Here is a 23797-nt window from a genome sequence, read left to right on the forward strand (position 1 = left end):
GGAGTGTGCACACACTGATACAAAATGTCGGCGTGTCGTCCTCTCCATGTGTGTGTTTGTGTAAGAGCGTGTGTGTGTGTTCGTTCGCAGGGCCATAAAACAAAAAGTTTGCAAAAGCTCAATTCGCATCGTCTTCGATTTGTATTTTGTTTGTGAATTGCCAATTGTTCGATTCTTGGAGGAAACGTGCCGCGGCCTCTAAGTAAATCAAAAGGTTTTTCCTCCCCACAACAAGGCACACACGAAGTCTTGCACATACACACTCTCACGGTCTAATAAACGGAAACGGAAATGCGCGCATGCAACTTTTGCTGTCTGCCAAAAGCGCTAAAGAAAAACTCGCTGCAACTTTTCTGCACCGCCAAACAAGTCACATAAATTGCAAGCATTCGCAGGCTGGGCATTTAAAACTCTTACTATTGCCAGTAAACACGGAAAAAAATTTATGTACAATAAAAATATCAGTACAGTATAACAATTTTAGAATAATCCTATTAACACTTGATGAATTTCGAATGAAATGGAAGTGAGACCTTCAAGTTTACTATGATATTTTGGTTGGTTGGTTTTTAGATCATTTTTTCTCAGTGAACCCTGTTGGAATAGCAAATTCATTGCGAGAACCAAGGCTAAAAGGGCAGCAGTATTGATTAAGTCGGCCGCGATGGCAATCCCTTAAGATTCTAATTTATATCAGCGGCAAAACTTATTTCCTATTTCCGCGCGCGCGCCTCTGAAAATGTCGTACGTGATTCAATTATAAAATGCGGTCTCTCAAATCGTTGCAAAATTTATGTATTTCATTTTATTTTCCCACATCGGACATTCCGAGGCCTGCCATTGCTGTCTGCCACTGTGTTAGTGCGGGTGTAAGGGTGTGTATATGTGTGTGTGCGGCGGGCACATGTGGCCCCATTTTAATGGACCTGCCTCGTAAAATGCCACAAAAAGTGTCACAAATTTATGCGCGCCCATTCATAAATGGCCGCAAAATGTTCAACAAATGTGCCTCAGGCGACAGGTCTTTAAGAGAGCAAAAGAGGCAGAACTATATGCAGAGAAAAGGATAGATAATGAGGTGCTTAATGTGCACTCTTACACTTAGAGAAACCTACCGATGGCAAATCGAAAAAAGAAATCTTAACAAAGTAACAGTAGTAATACTATCTTTCCGTAGATATATGTTTAAAACAACTTTTGGATTTAGTAAAGCACTATATAAAGCTTATAGTTTTTCCCCTGTGCACTCTTGATCCAACCTCATCTCAACTGAAGTGCACCTGCCTTCGAATTGGCAAATTAATTATGCAGTATTCGATTGGATCTCGAAGGAAAGCCGCTTGTGGTATGGGCATTGTTTTAGGCCAACTGCATTGGCGGCTAATTGAGCAATTGGCGCTGCGGTGCCGCAGCTAAGATGCCTATCAATTTGGGCCCTAAATTGCTGATTAACCTCAGAGTCCCGTTGATAATGCCTTGCGGTTGACGGCATCACTCTCGCGGGAGGTCCTTGGCTGATCCGCAGGATATAGTGGCGTGTTTTTATGAAAATGTTAGAGTGGCGCAAGAAGTGACAGGCGGTTCGCATTTCCCTGACATTTGTTTGTACTGCCATCAGTCACGCTGGCACAAAAGTCATAAATCGCGATGCGTGGATTATGCAATTTTCATGTTTGCATTCGCCGAGAGAAAAACTACCGAGTCCAAAAGGATGTGGCACGCGCTGCCGCTGACAACAATGCGTTCTGCAGTTAGAAGAAGCGCCACTGCTCCAACAGGAGCAATAAAATTACACAAAAAAAAGTGAGGAATGCTAAATGCATTTCTGGGTAGTGGAAATAAGGATGCGTATGCGCTTTTGACAACAAACGGGAGCTGCCACAATGGCAAGGAATATGGCAACAGGAAGCGCTTCAGCCAAAAAGGAAGCTTAAGCAGCAAGGACGCGCAGCAGCAGCGGCAGCGGAAGCCATCAAACAATGACGCGAAAATGCAATTCCATGTGCGAATCTGCCACAAGATGTCAGGCGAAACAGACACAAAGCATTATGGTTAATGGTAAAAAATACACAAACCGAGCGGCACGCCAAAAAACCATCTCCTGGTAGTTTACATAAATATGAAATATTACAAGGATCGGAATACGGCTGCTTATAAGAATGTATGTCTATGTATTTTAAATAATATAGGAATACGTATTCTGGGAAATATCTGGCTAGATGAATATAAATAGAGTATCTAAGTTGACTTTGCGAGCTTTGTAACTCGAGCTTCCTGCCTGTGCGCTCATCCAGCCAAAATTAATAAGTTACCACGGTGCAGCTGACAAAATCCACAAAAGCCACTTGATAACTCGCTGACTCCTGCTCCATCTGCTACCCAAATGCAGCGTAAAGCCAACAAAAAGTCTTATTAAAAACCCCAGGCATTCCCCAGAGCAGACAGAAACACCCGCACACACACACACACACCTACTTGTTCCGAACTCATCCGTGGAAAATTGCTAATCATAATGAACGCACCGTCAAAAGCTTTTGGCCGTGTGATCCCCCGACAGGGTTGCGTTCGAGTATATGAGTATATCCAAAGGGGGTTGGGAAAACCAGCAGCGCATTTTCAACGCAAATCAAGCGCTGAAAAGTGCACAGCCAAAGTTCCAGATGAGAAGCGAATGGCGGCGGGGTTATTGTGGGCGCTTTTCCTCGTGGGGTGGAAAATCAAATTTCAGTGCTCACTGCAAGCAAAGAGGTTGCCTCGCAGGCGACGACCGGCCAACCAACTGCCATGTGTGAAAATTTTTAATACATCAACTCAAAGGCGGGTCGCAACGCAACCCGACAGACAGCCCCATCCTTCTGCGCCCACTTACCGTGGCATCGCCATACCAAAAGTTGCCCCCAGCAAGCACACCAAAATGAAATGCATAAATAAAGCTCACGCGGAGTCTGGTCAGGACACGGATAGTGTCTCGGTGGTACACTCCCGAAAAAGACTCAGTAAAGTCGAAACGCACTCTTAATTCAAAGCAGAGGAGCACCTAAAGACGAGCCTAAGGATTCGCAACACAACTCCTTTCAAAGTGATAACCAGTAAACTTCAAGTTGTTACTATTATTATTAAATTATTCTGTAATATGTCTGTTGTATTTTGCAACTGTTATGTAATTTTCTTAGTGTACGACGCGCTCTCACCACTTTTTCGGCAGAGTCAAAGGCTGCCGCTGCCACATAATCATGGCCATGAAAGCCGAGGCTTCACTGTGGGAGACGGCAGCCTGGTGGTGCCGGGGATCAGAGGATTCGGGGGCTCCATGGCTACGGGTTCTCTGTGTGCACTCGCCAAATAGACATGCGAAACTCAAAGGCAACAACGAGTGCAGCAACCAAAACAATTTAAATATAAATAATTCGGTTACTCGTGTTCATGCTCATTGTGCGGCCTCTTCCTGTTGCTGCTGCTGTCATTATTGTTGTTGCTGCTGCTGCAACTGCTGCAGACTCATGCATTATAAAGTGTCTGGGGCAATCATTTGATGCCCGGCCATGTCAGTGAGTTTTTGGCCAGCGCCGGACTGCCAGACTGGCAGTGGTCGCAGTGCCCAATGCGCGGGACTACTTGCTTCTGCTTTCCGGCCACACAACTAAATAATTTAGTTGCACAAAGGCAGGGATTGGGGCCAAAAACCAGATGCTACTGACCATCTGCGGCTGACCATTGGTCCGACCGACCGCCCACCCGTCGACAATTCGGTGCAGGCAGGCAGGCTCATGTAAATGTTAAAAACAAAACGTTAATAAGCACACAGAGACCAGAACTCAACCGAATTCTCAGTAAATGAAACCAGTGAACAAACAAATAAACGAGGATTTCGTTTTTGTTCGGCAAATAAGGGAATTACGCCTGCAAGGGAACAGCATACTTTCCAAGTATTGGGGCATAAAAAACAGCTACGAAAAATCTGGAATAGTAGTTATATATCAGTATTATATATCGAATAAAAAAGTTAAACTTTTAAATAAAGTAGTAGTGAATGCTTGAAACCGTTTTTATGACTTGAATGGTACAGAATATTTTACAAATGATTACTTCGCTATCAATGACACTCCAATTCAGTGCGGTGGGCTAATTATAAACAGCTCGATGTAAATAGTAATTGCAATTGAATAAAATCGCTTGGGGCACGTTCCCTTGTCTAGTTATGCTCAAGAAGATCTAGCAACCTCAATCTCTTGCTTGAGCAAGTATCAAAAGGTTCTACGATTGACTAATTTGCAGCTCCTTCGCCATTTTGGATTGCCCTGTGACAGCTAATTGAAATTTAATTTGATCTCATCGGCGAGAGTAAATGCCATGCCATTTTTGTTTATTATTAATTTGCATTTTGATTGAAATTCTGACACTGTCAATGGACTGACAGCTCCGCTCGACATGTGAAATAAACAAAATTACATTCGCCATCTCCTTGAGATGCCAGAAACCGACAAATGATGGACGCTCCGGGCGATTTGGTTGAGCATTATCATTTGGCAAGCCCTTTTTAAATAAAAATATTTTGCCAAGAGCTGATAGCTGATTGTCGGCTCTTGTCATTGGCATTGTTGTCTTCGCCCCAAAAACCAAGAGCAGTAAATTGTTTGCAATAATTGATTAATGAAGGCGTGGTTAGACGCCCCGTTTTCCGCACTTTCCCCCAAACCTGCCGTCCGATTTTCCTTATCATTGGCAGTCGACTCTTGCCACTGACAGGGGGAAAACTTTTGCCATTTAGTTTGGTTGGCAGCAGCCTTCGCGTATATAATTAACATGGCAGCCAAGTGGAAACTGCGAGGCGGGAAAACTGGAAAACTTGGCGGCCCCCAAAAACGCCGCAGGCGCATTGCGTTTTGTGTTGTGCCGCGCTGAGCTAATTTAAATTAATTGAATATGCTTTGATAGCATTTCAATTAACTTTTGTGCCGGCACACGGCCTTGTGCCACATTTTTCCCCACTTTGCCTCATTTCCCCTTTCTCCTTTTATTTTCTTTCCTTTTTTTTTTGCATGAATTTCAATGCATTTCAAGTGAGCCTGGCCCGTATCTATCCGTGGGTCTACAAATGCCTCTCAGCCATTTCAGCCATGCAATATAAATGAGACGCGCTCCGTCATGACATGTCCAAACCATTTGGAACCCCAACCCTTTTGGCCCCTGGTCATCATCCGTCGCTCCATGTGCGGCATTTTGCATAATAAGTGCCGCACATGGAGAAACCATCACCTCAAATGAATGAAAAACTAATTGGCTAAAAAATACTACACAATATATAATAGAACAGACAACTATTCCTTCCTTCATGACTATCATTTTCAATTTTAATGTATTAGTATGAACTTAACATTATTTTTTCTCTGTGCATAGAACAGCCGCCCTAGACATTCGCTACTCAGCTCATTCCATTTGGCGAGCCAACTAAATCACCAGAAATCAGTTATAAATTCGTTGGCCGTTGGGTCCTGGATCTGGTCCTGAGCACTGGCTTCCAGTCCTCGTCCTGATTCGGATGCGGTGTGCTGCAGGACATTAGATTTACAGATACATATGCATAATTCCCTTAACCAGCAGGCTTGGCGCTGATAACGTTGCGACTGCCAACATACACTTCGTGATCTGTGAGTGTGTGCGTCCTTTAATTATTCAAGTAAAACAACATTCTGGCCATGGTCAAATCGCAAGCAGGCAAAGGACTGCAAATACATCAGGTTTCGGAAAAGGACTAGAAGTCAACCGATATGCTGCACCTAGAAAATTAATATCAATTTTCCCATCAAACAAATGGATTCATTAAATATGTATTCTTGTATAAAATTAATATTGTAGTATTAGCGGATAGCTTGGTTTTCTATATCAGGAGGAGGTCACTCATTTTGGCTAGAATAAATGAGATTCTTCGATGGAAAACAACATCTCTGAAGCCCACTCATTAGTGACTTTAAAGTGAAAGCCGCCAATAAGGCAACTGCCTCTTCAGCTTTTCCAAATCTTAACAACCTACATAATTACACATAATGCGCATATCAAACACCAATTAAGGGGCATTACAAATAATAATGCGTCCGCAGGAAATCAACGCAGTAGTCATCTCCCGCAAGTGCTGATAGGTATAGAAAAAACCCAATTTGATTGATAACACCAGAGACCAAGACCAGCAGCAGATTTACCTAGTGGTTGCTGGTGTTTTGTTGCTGTTCCCGGCGATGGTGTTGGCCACTCTGTCAAGTGCCAATTAAACTAAAGCATCAGCAACAGGAGGACGCAGGACATCCAGCGTATGGCGGGGAGGGCCGATAAAAATGCCAGATATTTTTTTCACGACTTGCGGGCGAACAAGTTTTTTGCCGCCACTTTTTCCCGAACTAATGACACACGGCCCGGCCGTGACCGCGTTGACGTTGATAGGCCACAACAATTTTCATTGGACAGCCATTTACAATAAACGTCAGCAGAGGCCTAGCTAGGCGAAAAAAATCGAGAGTCTGTAAGTCAGCAGGAGCCGATGCTTAAAATACTCTATCTAACTATACTATATTATAAACTTATGAAGTCGCCGACATATCAAAATAGTTTTCAAAGAAAGTGTTATACCATTGGTAGTAATCTTAAATATATTTTCAGCAACAATATTAGTGTTTGCTTGCATACTTCCAGAAATTCATGCTACCCCTTGGCAGGGCATAAAAAGTCGCCGTAGTTTAGGGCGAAAATCAAACGGCCATTGAGTGGCGGGACAGATCTGTCTGTGCCGTTTGATAAGCGCTAATGAATGGTTTTCTTATACGCTCCATTGGGCCGAAGCCGATGCCGTGGCTCCGTGGCCGTGGTGAAGAAAATCCGGAACGGGTGGTGGTTAAAAGCCCGATGAAGTGGGGCGATGAATCCGTATGGGGAGGTGGGGTGGTAAATCGCTGGACACGGCCACTTGTCGCGGTTTTGGGCAATTTAAGCGGCGGTTGCCGTTGTCATTGTCACGACGTCGAATGCGGTTGCCACTGACGCAAATGTTTGGCTTTGAGGCAATTAACGAGGCCAGAAAACGAGGGGTGGTGAAGGAAAAAAAAGCACAGCAGGGAACAAAAGTGAGGCGGTTCGATGCATTTTCCTTCATTTTTTGTTGTTGCTGCAGCTCTATTTTCCGGCTTGTAATAAAATGGCAAACGTATGCCGAGGCAATCAATAAACCCCTCCATCGCCCCCCAAAAAGCATGCTGTGGGTTTTTTAAGAGCTCAACGCAAAAAACCACAACGTTGCAAGGACATGCTGCAAAGGGAGCGAACGGAGAAGGCTGAGCGACCGACCAACAAGCGACTTAATACTGGCCAACTTGATGAAGATACAAGACAGATGGATAACGGCAGGTGAGCCGGGCATACAAATAAGACAATTTTTCCTCCTTTCTCCTTTCACCTTGCTGCGAGAGATTGGGGGCAACTACTGCCAGCAGGACTGCAAAAGGACAAAACTTTTAAACAAGATTCGGCACTCGATACAGACACACAAACATGCACTCACTCTCACAATGGCCAAACGGACTCGGACTCAGCCTCTTTTATGCTTGGCCATAGTCCAATACAAATCGTTACCAATTTTCAGCCGGATCGGGGGGCGGGCGCAGCGAGCGGGGGGCGTGGTCGGTGGCAGGCCATAAGCAATGGTCAACTATATGGACAAACAGGAGGCGCACACCTTTCATTTATTGTTCGTGTCCGCTCTCCTTCTCTCGCTCGGTTCCTTTCTGAGCTGGTGGCGTATACGTAACGTGGGGCATGTTCATATGGAAGCGCGTACACGGTAAGAAATTCGTATAAATATAAATACTTAATTGTATGACCTAAGCAAATAGAATAACCCAGTAAAGACATCTTTCTATCTTTGTTAGATTAGGAAATTATCAATTACCAATTGATTTTCCTCAGTGTTTGGTTCCCAATTGCAGCTGGTGGTGCTGTGGTGGTGCTGCCGGTGGAGTGGTTCAGCTGGTGGTGCATCGGCTTTATGTTGTGTATATGTCTGGCCGAGGTCTTTACGTTGGCTTGATTGGATTTGCCGATGCAAATGAAGAATCCAATTTTTAAAGTTTGTTTTTCGTTATCGTTACGTTTCTTGTTAGTGGTGGAAAACCTCCGACCGGTGTCTCCGCATTTTCCTTTCCGCTTTTCCGGTTTCTCATGCAGCTCACGACACAGGTTCTTGGACACTCTCCTGCTCTTAACTGCCGGACATTTTTTATGCTCGTCGACCACGTTTGTTTTATACGTTTCGGGATAACAATTACTTCTTTTATGTTTTGCCATTTTATACTCCTTTTCGTCTCGTCTTGTTGGCCACATCAGCGGCCAGGACTCTCGGCCTGACACAAAGCGTCGGGAGGAAGAGCCAACAATAACCAGGGACAATTCAAACAAACCGACAAGGGAGGCACCAAAAATTTGTTTGCTGCACATGGCAAAAAACAGGAATATAAAAAAAACACTGGGGAATAGGGAATGAAAATTTGGAAAAGAAAAGTTTTTGCTTTTTGGTTTGGCACGCCATTTGTTTGTGTCCCGATGCCTTGTGCCTTGCCACAAAATCGAATTTTCACTTTTAAACAATTGACGTTACCACATACGGATACACCTGCATGTGTGCCAGTGGCTTCGTTTTTTTCATTGTGATCAACTTTTTGCGTTCGTTTATTTTACTTTTCTCATTTCATGCCTTTCAATTTGTTGTTTACTCTTTGTTTTTGCCATGGTCAGCTTAATTCAGCTCTGCCAAGTGCCTCTCATCGCTGCCATTGGCTTTTGTGTGCAGTTTATTTGGCAAATAAATTTACCAACTATTTTGCTAAACTGGCGAGGCGGCTGGCGGGGATTTCAGGAATCGGTTTCTGTTTTCGAGGGGCGGAAAAAAATAGAGAGCGAAAAGTTGTATTTTAATTATCGGCGGTGGACAAATTGTGTTTGCATTTCAAACACAACACGATACGTGTCAAATCGAGTTGGACGCCGTGTTATAAGCACATCCGATCATCTGTAATAATCAATTAAGCCGCAGGCGATGCCGAATTGCGAAATGCCGAGTCTAACGAAAACATGACAGTTGCAATTTGTTTATTCGCAATTATTAGAATTAACAATGCATCGATGATTGATGCGAAATTAGCGCTGTGCAAACATTAACGGCACGCAGTCATGGCAACGCGCTATTCGAGTACGCTAAACAGCAATTAGTACGAATGAAATTTGATAGCTCAATAGTTGGCAGTCGAGCTTATTAAATAATTAAGCACCGATTGCCGGCAATTTATCACAAATGAGTTGTACGCCAAACTGGGGAAAAAAAGGCCACTCTCCGCTGCAACCAACCCATCATCCCATCGTATAAATCTCTGGAAATACGATCCCCTGACAGGCAGCTACAATTACATCCGACAAACGCCCGAGTATCGATAAATTAATCAACATCCAGGAGTGTTTTGCTTCAGCTACCAGCTGCCATTAAATCGCCCGTTGCTATTTTAAGAAGCATTTCGAATTTCTTTTCCTGGCCAACACGGTCTGCTATTAATGTTTTACTGGCCAATGGCATGGTCAGCGGCACTGAAAATTAGCCCAAAACGCATATGCCATAAATCCTGAACCGGGCTGAGAGCCAGACAACCGCTCAAACTATGAAACGAAACTTTATTGACCCACAAATAACGTGCAGATAATTACAAAAACAAAGGCAACTGCCCCCAGGAAAACAAATGTGTCCGTTGTGGGGGATGAAAAAAAATAGAGAAAATGTACAGCAAGATACAGTACAAAAGAACTCGACTGGGATATATCCAATAATTATAAGTATAGGTATTCAGGTTAGCTATTTTACTCTTCCTTTTAAGATGGTGATGAATGAATGACTTTGTATATAATAAACACGTTTTTAAATGTGTTTCGATTCTAACAACTTTTAAGTCTGCATGTACTAATGACCCAGAGATCCCGAGTGACTTGAACATATAGCAAGTCAGACCAACGCACCCTAGATTTCCGAGGGTATAGGGTGTGGAAAAAAGCAAAATACCATGGCAAAGTGGAAAAACTACTTACAAGTATGTTAACATGCGCAATTGTTGCCGTTGTCCAGCTCCAGACCTCCGGGCGAACTCGAGCCAAGATGGAGGAGCAGCAGCAGAAGCAGAAGGAGCAACAATGCCACGGAAATCTTTTCTTTTCCGGCCACAGTTTCCCCGCACCACCAGTGCGCCACTGTGGGTTTTTCCCAAAGATGCTCAAGTTTATTTGTTGTGGTCATGGCAGAAAGTAATCCAAAAGATAAAATACAATAAAATAAAGGGCCAAGGCGGTGAGTTATGTCCGAACTTGTTGTTGGCCTGCATTGAGCAGTGGGCAGGTCGAATAGACAATACAATACCTTAAAGCAACCCATGCCCCCATGTGTTGTCGTCCGTCGAGCGAGTGTGCATAATTTATATGGCGAGCTTCACATGTTTTTGGCTAAATTATTTCCCTGACTCCAAAGCACGTGCTGCTCCACGGGCTCCGCCGGACCCACCGGCCCCACCGGCCTTCGGGTCAACCGTTTGGGCCATAAATTTAGACGCCTGCCCTGCGACACGCTCTATGACATTATTGAACTTGAAAGGGATGCGGCTGGGCAGCAAAACAATAAGCGGAAAGCGGAAGAGTAGGTGCAGGATCAGGGGCCAAGACACACAAAAGCCACTGAATTGACCTTGTAAACTCCGGTTAACTGAAAAATGGTGTGCATGTGTGCTATTTGGGGTAGACTACAGCTTACCATTGAACCCAAAACACTAAAGAAAAGAAATTTCATTTACTTAGAATATTTGTTTTGATTATGTATGGCTCTAATTATGGGAATTTCTTAGGAAGTACCGACCGCCTTTCTCTATCGCTCGAAAATATTATCAAATAAGTCATTCGCGTGGCCTGTGGTACTGAACAAATCTCGGAAGTATTTTAGTTGCTTGGCAGCCGTTAACTCGGAATAATGAATTTCGCAGTTTATTTTGCTGTTTTATCATGGATGCTGGCTAATCAGGGATTGGCGCAGCTTCTTGACGAGAACTGTGCCGAAGTTTCACGTCTTTCTACAGATTTGAGATTTAGTAGACCGTGGATGGCACTGGTCTTAATGCCTAATAAAACCTGTAGTGGCGCCCTGATTCACAAGTGTTTGTATACAAATGTGGATGAAATTTAATATTTTATTACAATTTAGAATACCATTTTAGATTTTGTGATAACATCAGCAAGCTGTGTATTCAATCAAGAGAGAACGTAAGTTCATTTTAATTCTATACTTTTACCATTTATAAGATCTTTCCCTTCTACAGCATCGTCCGCTTGGGGCAGTGGAGCATTAAACAAAAGCATAGTATTAGATATCGCATTGATGAATACCAGGTGCAAAGTTCCTACATTCATAGGTTCTATGACAAAAGCAATTTCGGGCATGACGTTGCTTTGCTTGAACTTCAGAACGAAGTGCTTTATAAGGCCCACATACGTCCAATTTGCCTGTGGTTAGACAAATTTGATATCGACACACAAAAGATTGAAAGGTTTCAAACATTCCGCTGGGGTATAGAGGAGAAGTTTATTTTGCCGGCGGCCAAGACAAGAAAAATGGAACACATCAGAAAAGTCAACTGCGAAAATGCCTTTAAATTTTATCCGCAGAGTTCGCATATCTGTGCCAGCTTCGAGAACAAAAGAAACTGCGTGGAAACAGGAAGTCCGTTGTTTAATAAGATACGCTATCACAAAAACACTCGTTACAATCTTTTCGGAATTCAGAGTTATGGCGAATCGGGAACGTGTTTATACACCGATGTCACAAAATACATGGACTGGATAATGGGAATCATTCTTAATGTTGATGTGATAGTTTCGAATGGGAAAAATACCTACGCTTAAGATTCTTTAATAAACACAAAAAATATAATCAAGGAAACTTATAAACGTTCTTTCCAAAATGTAATTACATAAAAAATATTTTAGTGTCACATTTATGGTAGAGTGTTTTACAATTTAAATGAGTAGCGAAAGCTATCAGCATTTCGAGAACAATACAACTCTGCTGATAAGTTTTGACCTTCTCCCTCTAAGATTGTACATAAATCACATTTTGAGATTGCTTCAGTGTTCACGAATCAGTTCGTTTGTTAAGATGACCGCGGGATCATGGTGTTTTCTGTTCACTTTGGTGCTAGCACATCAAGGATCGGCCCATTTCTTAGACTCAGAGTGCGTGAACCACAAGCCGAGTAAGGATGTTTTTAAGGACTCACCTTGGATGGCATTTATTTCATCTCCCACAAAAAACTGTAGCGGATCGCTTATCAATAAACGTTTGTACACTGCCTGAATTAAAACAAAAATAAACCATAGTAAGGGTGTCCTTCGTTTCAGAATTTGTCATAACAACTGCTAGTTGCGTTTTCGATCAAAGAGAAAGGTAAGCAAGTGGAAACCTCTAAATGCAGCCCATATTATACTAAGCCCAAATACCTTCTGCAGCACCGTTTTTTTGGGAATGTTTGACAATTTACCAGAAAATCGAAAGACATACGTCAAGCACACCGTCCTAAGCGTCTACACTCACAAACTGTACAACAAACAGACTTTCGAGCACGATGTAGCTCTACTCTTGTTAGATGGTCCTGTGACTTATAAAAAGAGCATACGCCCAGTATGCATTAGGTTGGGTGAGATAAACAACTTGGACAATTTGAACGCCAACCAATGGGGAATATCCGAAAAAATGATTTTCCAAAGGATCAACAGGGCTCAAATTCTGAAAATTAAAAAGTGTCGTGATTCATTCGGAATAACTCTGAAAAAATCGCAGATATGCGCTGGCTTTCAAAGCGGTAGAATCTGTACGGAGCCAGGAAGTTCGTTGGTTAAGCAGATAAATATCTCGGGTAAACTTTGGAAGACATTAATCGGAATTCAGAGCTATGGCGTTTCGGAAAGGTGTATATATAATAAAATCGCACACTATATTGACTGGATTTTGGGAATCGTGCTGAATGTTGATGTTATACATCCTAATTCTTGAAGCGATCCTAGGCTAGATCAGTAAACTATTTTTAATGCCATAATAATATCATAGATATACCTACCGCTTTTGTAAAAGTTGTATGACTGAAAGAGTATAGCGTATTTTTAAGCATCACCTTGGCACATTTTATGAGACAAGCGAGCACACACTTTTGGGCCAGCAGGCAATCTCATTGGCTTTTGGTCCAAAAATGCTGCTGCCTTGATGCTATTTTTGCTATTTATGTTGTTGTGGCTACAATTGCTCTGGGACCATTTAGCATTTTTCAAGTAACCACATGGGGCTAAGACCGACAGCGGATAGGGCACGAACCTTAATAGCCACAAAGAGGTGGGAAACGGGGATGCCGGTCGGTGCTGAAGTATTACAAAACTCTAAACAGGCGCAAAAGTTTCGCCAAAGAAAATGCTCTTAATTTGATTTCTTCAACGCCCCTGGAGTGCAGTATTGCGGGCAGGCGTCTAAATGTGCGTGTATTTTATAAATATATATCCCTACACATAGAACGGTATATAAAGCAGGGCCCGACTTAGGGCAGACAAGGTCTCATAAAAAGGCTTGGGCACAAAAGTTTTTAATAAAGTTTTTACACCCTAGCTACGAGCATAAAGACGGCCAGTAAACCGTGGGGTTGGGTAAAATGGAAATAATTGAGGCAATTTGTTACGAAGGAAATAAAGGTAAGGGCACCGGTCCGGGCAATGCAGGCTCGTTTCCCCATCTTCATCCACCTGCCAGATGTAAAGCCTTGAAATAACCAAATAATCGCTCTGATCCTGCCCACAAAGATGTCAACTTTCTACGTAGAACTTCTTGAACCAGCAACGCTGGCGAGGCATGAAGTTTCGAGGTCGCAAAGTGCGCGCACATAGCAATATGCACCGTTCCCACTGCAGTTTGAATTTCATTTCAAAACAATTTGTAACAGTCTCCTCTATATCTTTTATATAGACACACTCGCACGCAGCCTCGCGGCAATCGAAGTTTGGTTTGGCAGCTAAGCAAATTTGCTGCAAGTCTGCCATTGCCACTGCGGCGTCAGCAGTGCAAGGATGCGCCTCCTGAATTCTGCATCCTGCATCCCATTCGATCAGATCCGCTTACGATGCACTGTACAAAAAATACAAATCAAACAGAACTTAAAAAATATAAATAATAATTGCAATAAATATTTAGACAAATATGTGGCACTTGTAGAACAACATGAAGTTCATGGCCAATCCAACTGCACTTTGCTATGATGTTTCTTATTTGTTTAAAAAATATAAGGAATTTTCTTCGAGTGTACGATGCGTGTGCATGTCAATGGTTTTGCGCGTTCGCTGACGCTCCTCGCTGCCTTTTTCTTTTTGATGAATTGACAGGCAATGCTATTTGTCAGCAGTCAATGTGTTTGTTACATTTTATTGCCAGCTGGTTGCTGCTGATGTAGCTGATGTTGCTGCTGCTGTTGCTGTTGCTGCTGCTGCTGCTGATGTTGCTGCTGTTGCTGCTGCATTGTTAATGTCAGGCGTTAGGGCATACGCTAAACATGGGGAGCAAGTTATTTGTCTGCATTTTATATGCAATTTCTCTATGCATCTCGCCGTTCGACAGACGGCCTGACAGGACAAAAGGACGACCAGGAGAACTGGCAGCGGCAACACCAGCAAATTGTGTTGTATTGTACTCGCATGCATCCGACAGTCGACAGCTGAGAGGCGATGGCTGTAGCTACAGCAATAGCTTCTTCGATTTGCATGGTCGCTGTTTGAAATAGATTACGCATCCGGCGTGCCAATTGCCCCTTGAACTTTGAGCAGCAGGTCACTGCTCAAAGGGTACGTACCGCCTTTCATTGATTGAATGCAATCAAAGCTTTATTAATATTTCTCGATTTCCGTAGCCGGGCAAGTCTGTTGCCCCTTGCAACGATTTTAATAAAATTCATTGCGAACGAGCAGCTCAGATTGGGTGGAATTCAATTAGGTAAGTCCCCTGCTGAATCCGTTTCCTTGATACAAACAAGCCTATCTTAATTTAATCCAAAGAATTTCCACCCCTTCCGTCGGACGCTGATTTCTTTTCATCTCAAAGCTACAGGATTTGCATGGAAGTTTATATTTAGCTGCAAATGAAATATCATTTGGCACAACTCAACCAACGCCAATTCTTTGGCCCCCTTAATGCAATGCTGCCTTCACCCTTTTCACGTGAAAAGTTTCCGAATCTTTTTATAAAACTGCATAGAAGAAAATAATTTCCTTGTATAGGGACTGCTGAAAAGGCGCCATAAACAGCTTAAAGGTCAGTGGGCGTGGAAAATTCAACATGCACACCCAATACATCTGCTGACGTCAGTATAGCCGCCCCCAAAAATAGCTGAGAAATCAGCGACTGTCTGGTTTCGCATGTGGTTTCCGGTTAAAATGTTTTTTTCGCATTACTGTTGCGTTTTATAAATAAGTGCATGTCAACATAAATTAAAATACTCCCGGTTGATTAATAATGAACAAGGAAAATGTCACAAAGAAATATGATTGTACTACGGCTCCCTCAGAGAATTCCCTCTACTCGTTCAGCAGCTCACTCAGAAAGGACCTGAACCAATCAGCATCAAGGCAAATGTAACAAGGCTTCTAAAAAAGACAAAGCCGAGGCTTAAACACTCTTAAAATTGATTAATATATTTTGTTGTATGACTTTTACATATTAGCAAAAATTTAAGCTTAAATTATGTACATTTAGATACGAACAAATGTTTCTTGAATATTATTTTGAAAAGTAGACAATATTTTACGATAACGATAGCCATATGGTAATATATTCTTAGATTAAATATATAAGAATTAAGTTTATAGTATCTGTGCATTCACACCTTATATAACCAAGTTCCAACCAATACCCTGTATACCCCCTATTGTAAGTGTGTGGAAATATTTTATGCCGGCACAAAAATAAAGTCATTAAAATTGTAAATATGTATACAAGTGGAAGCCGAAGAGGAGTTTACGGGGGGAAGCGGAAAGGGGCAGCCATCCTGTGTGCGTGCAAGAAATGGAAATGCGGTTAATTTCCGTAAAGTATGCAATAATTTCTGGCACTGAGCATAAGCAAGTGCACCCAGTGTGTGTGTGCACATGCGAATGTATGTGTATATGTGCGAGTGCAGCAAGCACAAAAGGCAAAGAGTAAAATAACTGCCACGCCCTCCCGCCTCCTGCAAGTAAATCTCTTTGGCAGTCTGCGAAGACGGAACTAACGAACAAACGGACATTCATCAATATAAATCAACCGGCGGCCACAGAGCAGGCCCACAGGATTTCCAGGGTATGTCCTTCTGCTTCGTGATAAAGGGTTTCTGCAAATATACATGTTCGAAAAAAATAGTTTTTAGAATAGAAAAGTTACAACCTTTTTTTAGCAGTAATCTCTAAGTATAAGAAATATTTTTTATAAAAGAGCTATTTTTTGGACGATATCGAAACTTTTCAGTCGATATGCAGACCACCAATGCAAAAGGATGAGGCCGCCCCAATGGAATAAATAAAAACATTTTTTGTGTAAAAATGGCTGCGAACTGGTTGGCAAGCGGGGTCATCGAAGGAATGGCGGCGACGGGAGGGGCAAGGCGGCTGTAAAAATGTTGGGCAAAGAAATATTTTCACAATTTTATTTATTTTTACTTATTCGGCAAATGGCAAGCGGACGGCTTCGGCCGGTCCATGGATTTGGGAGCTCGGTAATTGGTCCTGCATGTCCTTGCAGCTGCTGCTGTTGCCACAGTAGCATTTTCGTTTCATTATGTTCCGCGTGCCTAAAGGATTGCCATATATATTTGAATTTTATTTTTATTTTCTTGTTTGCCACTGACTGAATCGTTTGCATGTTGCAAGGGAACGGCGCTGCAAATGCCTTTCCCCCCTTCCCAGGCACATCGGCATGCTTTACAATACACAGAATCGTTGAGGCCACGCATTTTGACTTCGGTATTTGCGGCTTTTTATGTAATTCATGGTCATTCCCCATATGCATGTGCCGGCAAATTTACTGCCTGGCCAAAAAAAGTCCACAACTTATATGCACGGATTTGGGCAGAGACAAGCCTTCTCGAAAATTACGTAATTTATGCGAATTTTCATGCAGTTTCCCACTGAGATGATGAAAGTTAAGCAAACATCAAAGTAAAAATAATCGTGGAAAAAATATATAACCTGCAGCTATGCATTTTAATATACTGTTCATGTTTTTTATTTGTCCCAAAGAGTAGCCACTCATTTCATAGTACTATTATTACACTTTTAAAAGCGGTACATTTGTAATCAATTTGGAGGGTGTAAAGTGAGTCATTATATCAAAGTGTCATTATTTCCAATATTACCAATTATGTAAGTTCAAAAAATGCTACATCTTATTTCTCAGTGTATTTGAAAAGCATTGCGTTTTATTTGTCATTTCCGGTTTGTGCCGGAAGTTGAAATTATTGAAATCAAACGGAAATGCATCGAAGCAAATGCGTAAAAAATCGGGAGCCGAAAAATATGATTAACCCATTTAAAATTATGGCAAATATTTGAATTGATTCGCAGACCGTATTAAAAGTGTCATGTCATTAAATGTCTCATTTAATTTAATTATTTATGTATATAAATCGAGTTAAGATTTCAAAGCGCTAATAATTTAAAATACAATAATATTATTCACGTCTGCGCTTCAGTAGGTTAAGTCCCGATTCCAATAGAACAACGATCCATCTGCCTATATGTCTGTGAATATATATATGCTGTGCGCAGCCCATAAATAAATATATAAATTTAAATAAATGCCGCCGCAATACCCGCACACTCACAGTTTGTTTGCCAATAAATCAGAATACTTATCAACGTCAAAGGACCGCAAAGAATGCGAGCAAACAATAAGAACTAAATGTGGATGTGTTTCAGGAGGTGCAGCAGTTCATTAGGCGCTATTAAAGTTATTTATGAAAGTAAATGGAATACCTAAAATTTAAAAATAAAACATTTTATTGAGCTACAAATATTTCTTCACAGTGCAGCCAGGCCTGAAATCTTCGACAAATGAAACCTGCTGCTCTATCTCAGCTCCAGCAGGCATTGTGGGCGCCAATTTATGGGCAATCTGTGCTTATTTTCCCATTTCCCAGCCCAACATTGTTTTGGGCCTAGTCCCGAACTAAGTCCGCTAATTGCGCCGCCTTAGCCGGGCCATCTCGACCGGGATTCGGGGAAGGCCCCGTCCATAATTATGCGAAATGTGCGCCATTTCTTCGGACTGTTGCCTGTTATTGTTTGCATTATTAGCTGACAATTTCGGTGGCACTGTGGTGCCAAGTGGCGGGTCTGTGATTAGGCCGGCTCTTTGGGCTCGGGAAATTGTGGGATTAGCAGGCGCTTTGTCTGTGGCTAGAATCTTGGTCGGGCACCATCAGCCTGTCGCTCGATAAGCGCTCCAGGGCCACTCGAGTCCAAGAAGTTGATGTTTTTCTTGCATAATTACGACCATAAGCCAACGGCTTGTTATTGCAGGCCAAAGAAGTGGACGGATTTCTGGGAAACGCCCGAGTCCAAATCGATTGAACCAATGTTGCTCTTTAAATTGGTTTAATTTAGACATTTATTGTATCTCAACTTCCTGGAAGCAACTTGATTAAATTTCCTAATTTTAATAGCCGGAATTATTAGACAGCAACTAATGCTGAGAAGCAAACGCCATTTAAAATATTGGTCGACTTCTTAGCTATCACTAATGATGCTATCAATTCGAGGAAATTAAGTTTTCTAGAATTAATGCAAGTTATGTGTAATTAAGAAAATATTAAAACGTATTCTATTTATTGTTTGAATGCCAGAACGTTTCTTATTCCGAGCGCATATTGTAGCGTTTGCCCCTCGCTTTTCGCATTTAAAATGGAGCAAATATTTTAGAATTCACCTGAATCGCATGCAAAAGCCTTTGTCAACATCAATGGTCCGCTGTGACCACGCTCTTTGTTGTAGTTTTTTGTGAATGCGCAATTGTTCAGTGTCGTCATGGCTGTGGCATGCACAAAGCGCCGATTGCACCGCCCATCCACCCGACCTCCCACGCCCACCCACTAAAGCTTTCAGGATATGCCATCCAACTACCAACTACCATGCCGACCAAAACGCTTTTTTCGGCGCTGACATGTCCAGGCACTGGGCAAAAACAAACCCATATATGTATATTCAATAGGCCGGGCGCTGCCAGAGTGTTTTCCGACGTTTTTCTGTAATTCGTTGTAGGTTTTTTCCAAGTTGGCTTTCGGCCGGGCCGAAAAAAGCGGCCTGCCTACATAAAGGCGCTAGCATATTAAAGGCTTAAACCCACTCAACGGCAGATGCCATATTGTTGAAATATATGCAGATACGTCGCGCATACGTCATGTGGAGATGGAATCCGGTTTGCAAAATGCATTCCATTCAAGCAGCGCTCTGCGATTTTTCATTGCAAGCGGTTAAGCAATCGAATCCGGCAGATTTAAGTATTGTTAGTATTGTATTTCCATTCAAAGCTCAAAGATTTTCACTGTACCTGCACAACAAAAACCCTACACTATGGTGTGATCATAGAGCTCGGTTTTTCAAATCTCGATCGAAGTGGGCCTGGACTATTGTGCAATGCTGTCGTCCTACTGTTATACCTCATTCAGTTTCTATTTTCGCTCCGAATAACTTCCAAATTGAACAGTAAAAATTTTTAACAAAAAATACGTATACTATTTTTCTAGAAATTTTATTTTGGAAAACTTAAGTCGAAAACATGTGCTCTCCGTGCGGCCCTTGCAGTCCCTGTGATCCCTGCTGCGGTCCTTTCGAGTGCTCACCCAAGTGCTACAATGCCGCCCAACTGGAGGCCTTGCCACAATGTGCTCCACGTATCCCACCACCCTTCCCCAAATGCATCACGGTGCAGCAACCACCACGCATGATCTGCAAAAAACGCGTGGTGTTCACGGAGAAGATTGTGCCAGAGCCAATGGTGGTTAACCGATGCAGGCAAATCACCATTCCAAAGGTCGTTGATGCCACGCGGGTGATCAAGGTGCCCAAGCTGATTTGGGTGTCGCAGATGGTGCGAGAACCCAGAGTAATCTACTACCCCTCGATGATCCCTGACCCCTATGTGGTGTGCTATCCCAAGCGCGTCTGCGAACCACGTGAGGTGTGTCAGTCGATCCTGTGCCAGCCGAAGCCGCAGACCATCGACATTCCGCCACCAAGGGAGTACTGCTGCTATCCAAATGGACCCATCAACTACAAGCCCAGTGCAGCCTGCCCACCCTGCCCCATTGGACCATGTGCTCCTGGAGGACCCTGCTGTCCGCTTCCCTGCTTCTCCACAAACCAGTATCCTGTTGCCGAGGGCAGGTGCGGACCCTGTGGGCCTTGCGGTCCGGGATGCGGGCCCTGCGGTCCGCGATGTGGTCCCTGCGGACCCGGCCCGTGCGGACCCTGTGGGCCGAGATGCGGTCCGGGTGGACCATGCGCCGTGCCCAATTGCGGGCCCTGCGGCCTCACAATGCCGTCGGGTCCGTTTGTCCCTGCTCCGTGTGGACCCTGTGCTCCATGCGGGCCATGTGGACCGCTCGGCAATAGTCCTTGCGGTCCTTGCGGACCCTGCGGACCCTGTTCGCCCCCGTGTCCGTACGAGTCACCCGAGTGCGGCCCCTGCTACCCGTGCGCCCCAACTCCCTGGAACACCCACTGCGGCCCAGTTGGTCCTTGCGGTCCTCAAGTGCCTTGTGGACCCAGCGGCCCCTGTTAACATCATCGTTGTGCTGCCTGGATTGTTGTCGGAAACCGGTGCTCAGTGGACCAACTTGTCTATCACCAATACAGATTGCCATAGTGTTCTCGCCGTTCTGCTACAATCTCTACCAAAAGTCTATAGTTCTCTATACTTTGTCAACGCATGGACGACTCATTGGCTGTAAATAAAAATCGGATTTAAGCAAAAATAAGGTTTTTTCAATTTCTTTTGACAGGTTGTGCAATGGCTTCTATCAGATACAAATTTCTACCAAATTTTGGTTAAATAGTAGGCCTTGCCTTTGCTTGTCAATCTACCTATGCTCGTTACTCAGGTTTAGCTCGCATTTTGAATCCGGTTTCGCTTCGATACACTTCTAAATTTTCTCTGATCAAATTTTATAAGAAACAAAAAACAAAAATTAACTTTTTAATCTTTCGGTTTATTCTAGTCGAAGCTTAACATGTGCTCTCCGTGCGGTCCTTGTAGTCCATGTGACCCCTGCTGCGGTCCCTTCGAGTGCTCACCCAAGTGCTACAATGCCGCCCAACTGGAGGCCTTGCCACAATGTGCTCCACGTATTCCACCGCCCTTCCCCAAATGCATTACCGTGCAGCAGCCACCACGCATGATCTGCAAAAAACGCGTGGTGTTCACGGAGAAGATTGTGCCGGAGCCAATGGTGGTTAACCGATGCCGGCAGATCACCATTCCAAAGGTCGTTGATGCCACGCGGGTGATCAAGGTGCCCAAGCTGATTTGGGTGTCGCAGATGGTGCGAGAACCCAGAGTAATCTACTACCCCTCGATGATCCCCGACCCCTATGTGGTGTGCTATCCCAAGCGCGTCTGCGAACCACGTGAGGTGTGTCAGTCGATCCTGTGCCAGCCGAAGCCGCAGACCATCGACATTCCGCCACCAAGGGAGTACTGCTGCTATCCAAATGGACCCATCAACTACAAGCCCAGTGCAGCCTGCCCACCCTGCCCCATTGGACCATGTGCTCCTGGAGGACCCTGCTGTCCGCTGCCCTGCTTCTCCACAAACCAATACCCAGTGGCTGAGGGCAGGTGCGGACCATGTGGACCCTGTGGACCCGGATGCGGACCTTGCGGACCCTGCGGACCATGCGGACCCTGCGGACCTTGGGGACCAGGATGCGGTCCTTGCGGACCCTGTGGACCCTGCGGACCCTTCGGACCAGGCTGTGGTCCATGCGGACCGTGTGGACCCTGCGGACCTGGCGCTTGTGGCTTCGGTCCTTGCGGACCGTGCTGATCTGTAAAACAACTGGAAAGATTTACTTGACGTCTGCAAAAATATTTTGTGACAATTCCGCGTTATGGAAGTCCACATCCGCACCCAATTATATGACAGTCCAAATTAACTTTGCAAGTTTCGTAAATTAAAGAAGTGCATTAATACAATATTTAAACCACATTTTTTCTTGGGGCATTAGTTTCTGCAATTTAGTTGCTTCATTGCATTATCCAGATAACGAAATTTGATAATCGGGATTTATGTTTCGGAAGGCCGTTTGGGGACTTTTTTTGACCATACATAGTCCCTTAACAACTCACACTTGTTAGTTCACCAGTGTAGCCCTGAGTCACCTGTCAGCTTGTGGACTTAATAGTAGTCGTATCCAAATTTTTCTTGATCGTAAATCATGTCGAAATATGTGGCTAGAGTGGGCCCAGCGGTTTTCTCCAAGCTGGGAAAGTGGGCCTACAACATGTCTGGATTCAACCAATACGGCCTGTATCGCGATGACTGTCTGTACGAGAATGAGGATGTGACGGAGGCAGTGCGTCGTCTGCCCCGCAAACTGTACGATGAGCGCAACTACCGCATTCTTCGAGCACTGCACCTTTCCATGACCAAGACGATCCTGCCCAAGGAGCAGTGGACCAAGTACGAGGAGGACATCAAGTACCTGGAGCCGTATCTTAACGAAGTGCAAAAGGAGCGCGAAGAGCGTGAGGAGTGGAGCAAAACCCATTGATCTGGATACTTCGGTCACAATAAATGCCATAACCAGAACACAAAGGGAATTTAAATAAATCGTTAATATAAATAAGCATAATAAACACAACTTTAATTATCTGGCTTGAAATTAAAAATTGCTTTAATATCATAACATCTAATATCACTTTATCGCCAGCTTATTTTAAGCGCGTCTCTCCAAATCGTCAGCCGTTTGAAAATCCACTGCGATCCACAGCAATGTCAACGCAAATAATTTTCGCATTAAGTGCATTCGCATAAATACAATATATGAAATTCATTAACAGCGAATACAATACAAATTAGTGCAGCTGGGTGGGGCGAAAGCCGCCCATTGAACATGTGTATGCCGCCCCACGATTTAAAATGACAGAGGGGGCGTGGCAGCGTCAGCGGCAAACAAAATGCGTGTGCATGGCCCGCACATCCTGTCAATCCTCGTATACTTATGCGCATCCTGTTTAAAATGCAGCAAACAGCAACAATGCCGTTGCAGTTGCGATTGCCGTTGCAGATGCAGATACTTTCGCAGTCGTATATATCTGCATCTCTGCCGCTGTCTGATTGTTCTGGCGCTGCCATTGGACCGGAAGAAATTATTGTTATTCGAATTGATCTGCCATAGTTTCGATTTCGATGCTGGCCACTGCGATAGGCAATGCTCCTGCCACAGGAGCGATATCGCTGCGTCTGCGGCCAGTAACTGCCAGAGTTCTGATAACGTCAACGCAGGAGGATGCAGCAAACGTAATGGGTACCCTGTAATGTTAAGGGCTGAAGGTATGTAGCTCTTAGGTAAAAGTACCTGAATCATTAAAGTACACATAATTGTTCAAGTAACTGCTAATCAAATCTTTATCCTAGCCACATCAATTTCATAATAATGCGTTTAAACTCGCATTTAT

The 23797-nt window shown here is 43.7% G+C and overlaps 5 protein-coding genes across 5 annotated transcripts; all 5 read left to right on the forward strand.

Annotated features, from left to right (window-relative positions):
• The first annotated feature begins 10836 nt into the window (after positions 1 to 10836).
• LOC6729916 (serine protease grass) lies at positions 10837 to 12028 on the forward strand. The gene is made up of 3 exons (XM_016177696.3): positions 10837 to 11219; positions 11280 to 11325; positions 11382 to 12028. Exons 1-3 carry the CDS (start codon positions 11036 to 11038, stop codon positions 11962 to 11964), a joined length of 813 nt encoding a protein of 270 aa, XP_016036677.1. The 5' UTR covers positions 10837 to 11035; the 3' UTR covers positions 11965 to 12028.
• An 84-nt stretch (positions 12029 to 12112) lies between these two features.
• LOC27207181 (coagulation factor IX) lies at positions 12113 to 13710 on the forward strand. Its single transcript, XM_016182917.3, has 3 exons — positions 12113 to 12398; positions 12460 to 12505; positions 12568 to 13710. Exons 1-3 carry the CDS (start codon positions 12218 to 12220, stop codon positions 13109 to 13111), a joined length of 771 nt encoding a protein of 256 aa, XP_016036678.1. The 5' UTR covers positions 12113 to 12217; the 3' UTR covers positions 13112 to 13710.
• A 6055-nt stretch (positions 13711 to 19765) lies between these two features.
• LOC6729917 (DBF4-type zinc finger-containing protein 2 homolog) lies at positions 19766 to 21092 on the forward strand. The gene has a single exon (XM_002105183.3). It carries the CDS (start codon positions 19895 to 19897, stop codon positions 20897 to 20899), a length of 1005 nt encoding a protein of 334 aa, XP_002105219.1. The 5' UTR covers positions 19766 to 19894; the 3' UTR covers positions 20900 to 21092.
• A 109-nt stretch (positions 21093 to 21201) lies between these two features.
• LOC6729918 (DBF4-type zinc finger-containing protein 2 homolog) lies at positions 21202 to 22314 on the forward strand. The gene has a single exon (XM_002105184.4). The coding sequence runs from the start codon at positions 21348 to 21350 to the stop codon at positions 22161 to 22163; it is 816 nt and encodes a 271-aa protein (XP_002105220.1). The 5' UTR covers positions 21202 to 21347; the 3' UTR covers positions 22164 to 22314.
• Positions 22315 to 22482: 168 nt separating this feature from the next.
• Positions 22483 to 23008, forward strand: LOC6729919 (cytochrome b-c1 complex subunit 7). The gene has a single exon (XM_002105185.4). The coding sequence runs from the start codon at positions 22555 to 22557 to the stop codon at positions 22888 to 22890; it is 336 nt and encodes a 111-aa protein (XP_002105221.1). The 5' UTR covers positions 22483 to 22554; the 3' UTR covers positions 22891 to 23008.
• Positions 23009 to 23797: the final 789 nt, after the last annotated feature.

The sequence above is a fragment of the Drosophila simulans genome, chromosome 3R (genome assembly GCF_016746395.2).
Source record: "Drosophila simulans strain w501 chromosome 3R, Prin_Dsim_3.1, whole genome shotgun sequence".
In the NCBI taxonomy this organism is placed as follows: Eukaryota; Metazoa; Arthropoda; class Insecta; order Diptera; family Drosophilidae; genus Drosophila; species Drosophila simulans.

Coding starts and splice junctions, on each gene's coding strand:
- LOC6729919 (XM_002105185.4), top strand. CDS start 22,555: ATGTCGAAATATGTGGCTAGAGTGGGCCCAGCGGTTTTCTCCAAGCTG.
- LOC6729917 (XM_002105183.3), top strand. CDS start 19,895: ATGTGCTCTCCGTGCGGCCCTTGCAGTCCCTGTGATCCCTGCTGCGGT.
- LOC6729916 (XM_016177696.3), top strand. CDS start 11,036: ATGAATTTCGCAGTTTATTTTGCTGTTTTATCATGGATGCTGGCTAAT. Junction 11,220..11,279: donor TGGCGCCCTGATTCACAAGT/GTTTGTATACAA, acceptor ATACCATTTTAG/ATTTTGTGATAACATCAGCA. Junction 11,326..11,381: donor GTATTCAATCAAGAGAGAAC/GTAAGTTCATTT, acceptor TCCCTTCTACAG/CATCGTCCGCTTGGGGCAGT.
- LOC27207181 (XM_016182917.3), top strand. CDS start 12,218: ATGACCGCGGGATCATGGTGTTTTCTGTTCACTTTGGTGCTAGCACAT. Junction 12,399..12,459: donor CGGATCGCTTATCAATAAAC/GTTTGTACACTG, acceptor CCTTCGTTTCAG/AATTTGTCATAACAACTGCT. Junction 12,506..12,567: donor GTTTTCGATCAAAGAGAAAG/GTAAGCAAGTGG, acceptor TACCTTCTGCAG/CACCGTTTTTTTGGGAATGT.
- LOC6729918 (XM_002105184.4), top strand. CDS start 21,348: ATGTGCTCTCCGTGCGGTCCTTGTAGTCCATGTGACCCCTGCTGCGGT.